The sequence below is a fragment of the Arachis ipaensis genome, chromosome B07, assembly GCF_000816755.2.
Source record: "Arachis ipaensis cultivar K30076 chromosome B07, Araip1.1, whole genome shotgun sequence".
In the NCBI taxonomy this organism is placed as follows: domain Eukaryota; kingdom Viridiplantae; phylum Streptophyta; class Magnoliopsida; order Fabales; family Fabaceae; genus Arachis; species Arachis ipaensis.
In genome coordinates, this window is record NC_029791.2 from 112,502,484 (window position 1) to 112,504,829 (window position 2,346).

At 39.4% G+C, this 2,346-nt stretch overlaps 1 protein-coding gene across 1 annotated transcript in view; it reads right to left on the bottom strand.

Annotated features, from left to right (window-relative positions):
- The window catches only part of LOC107605849 (polyadenylate-binding protein 8), a gene marked incomplete in the record, with an annotated part of 3,303 nt that extends 962 nt beyond the window's left edge, over positions 1-2,341 (bottom strand). Inside the window, 6 exon segments of the mRNA XM_016307770.2 lie at positions 309-443; positions 726-815; positions 900-977; positions 1,064-1,723; positions 1,829-1,947; positions 2,038-2,341. Coding sequence (XP_016163256.1) covers positions 309-443; positions 726-815; positions 900-977; positions 1,064-1,723; positions 1,829-1,947; positions 2,038-2,281 — 1,326 coding nt within the window.

Consider the following 2,346-nt stretch of genomic DNA (forward strand, 5'->3'; position numbering starts at 1 on the left):
GTTGCTGCTGATAACCAAATCCAGCCTGTATTCATTATTGTAAAGATGATTACTTTTATTGCAAACATTATATTCAGTAAATGGAGTGATGCGATGATCAAGTAACAGATGCAGGGGCAACATAACACAACAGGGGCATGTATTTACTTGAGAATTATGACATCAGCTTTTTAAAATTTAAACAACTGAAATGTAAAGAAGTGATATTTGATAATAAGCCAGTATAAAAGTTGGCATTCACATCTTATTCACAAATTGAAAACAACAGACAAACGTAAATAAATTCTAAACAAAATCTATGTATTTACTTGAGGAAGGACAGCTGGAGGTGCCTGCCCATACAAAAATGGATGTCCAAGACCCATGGCCCTTGGAGGATAGAGCGGGAGATGAGGTGCAACAGAAGGAGCCATTGATACATGCGTCATTTGAGAAAACTGGGCCTGCATGAAGTAATCAGGCTAGATGAAAACAATAACAAAGGTATAAATGGAATGAAGGATGGAGTAAAAACCTTTCTAATTTTCTATTCATTTAACTAAATCATTCACAACCTACAATATACTCATATAGGAGCATTCAAAACACCTACCATCAATGATGGACAAGATAGAGGAATTTCTGTTCCTAAAAAGGATCACAATTCCATTATAATAGTATTATTTTATATATAGAAGATTATAAAGAATATATATCTAACAGCTGACACTTGTCCAAAGTATTACCTGCAACTTGGCTCTTCTTTCTTCTTTTCTCTGTGCAAGGGCAACATAGAGAGGTTTGCCAGAAATCAATTTCCCTTTCATTTCTCCGAGCTTCAAGTAACAACATGATTGAATATTAGTAATTGAGTTCATGGCCAATTATTAAAGAAGAAAACAGACATTTGTATTGCTTACAGCTCGAGTAGCTTCCTCAGGAGATGAAAATGCAACAAACCCAGACCCTCTACTGACTCCATGTGGATCACGCATAACCTGCAGGCAGGAAAAACAACACATGTTTCACAAACAGAAGACAATAGAAGGTTAGGTACAAGCAAAAGAAGAACCAGCATTCAAACCTTGCATGAAGTTATTGTACCAAAATCTGAGAAGAGTTCCCTGAGCTTTACATCATCGATGCTATCATCCAAGTTCTTGAGATACAAGTTAGCACCTTGATATTTGTCAGCAGCTTCCTTCATACTCTGCTCAAATCGCTCCTTCAGGGCAAGCTCCCTTTCGGATTTCTTCTGGGCTTTCCCAACGTACCACTCCTTATCATCAAATTTCTTTCCATTGAGTGCCTCAACAGCTTTAGCAGCATCATCAGCATTTTCAAAATTGACAAAACCAAAACATTTCGATTTACCATCTAAATCTCTCATCACTACAGCACTAGTAATTGTCCCATACTCCCCAAAAATTTTCTTCAAGTTATCATCCGACATGGACTCTGACAGGTTCTTTACATACACATTACTAAATTTTGTATTGGCGCTTAAGACACTCTCTCTATCCTGCTTTCTTTGAAAATGCCCCACGTAAACCTGTTTGTCATTTATCAGCATTCCATTCAACTTGTCAATGGCATTTTGAGCAGACTCTTCCTTCTCAAATTGCACAAAGCCAAATCCTTTTGACTGCCCAGAAGGATCTGTGGCTATCTTGCAAGAAAGAATAGTCCCAAAAGAGGAAAAAGTATCATGCAGAGCCTTATGATCAATCGACTTATCCAAATTCTGCACCATCAGTAGCACAAACAAACAGAATAGATTCAATAAGCCAAATAATATGCCGCCACTCACAAATACCGAAAGAAAAAGTTTCGAGATTCTAAAAATCACCTTGATAAATATATTAGCAGCGCCGCTAGTGCGGGAGCTAGGGTCCCGATGAGAATACATGATCCTAATCGGTTTATTGTTCAATGGAGTGAAATTCAACACATCCAATGCTCTTGCCGCTGTGAGAGATTCACACAATCGACATCATGTTAAATAAAAGAACATTCAATATTTAAGGAGAAAAATGGAAGAGAAATTGACGAACGAACCGTCTTGAGGGTTACTGAAATTGACGTAACCGTAACCCAGGGATTGCTGGGTGGCCAAGTCCCTGCAGACGCGAGCGGAGACGACCTGACCGATCTGGTTGAAGAGATCGTAGAGCTGCGGATCCTTGACGTTGCGGTCGAGATCTCCAACGTACAGTGACGTCATCACTGACTGGTTCGGGACAAAAGCAGCGGCGGCGGCGGAATCACCGTTCGCATTGGGGCTCACCTGAACTTGTGCCATTGATTCAAAATTCAGCCGTTGCAATAAGAATGCGCGACACTATAAATTAGAAACAAAACCCTCCA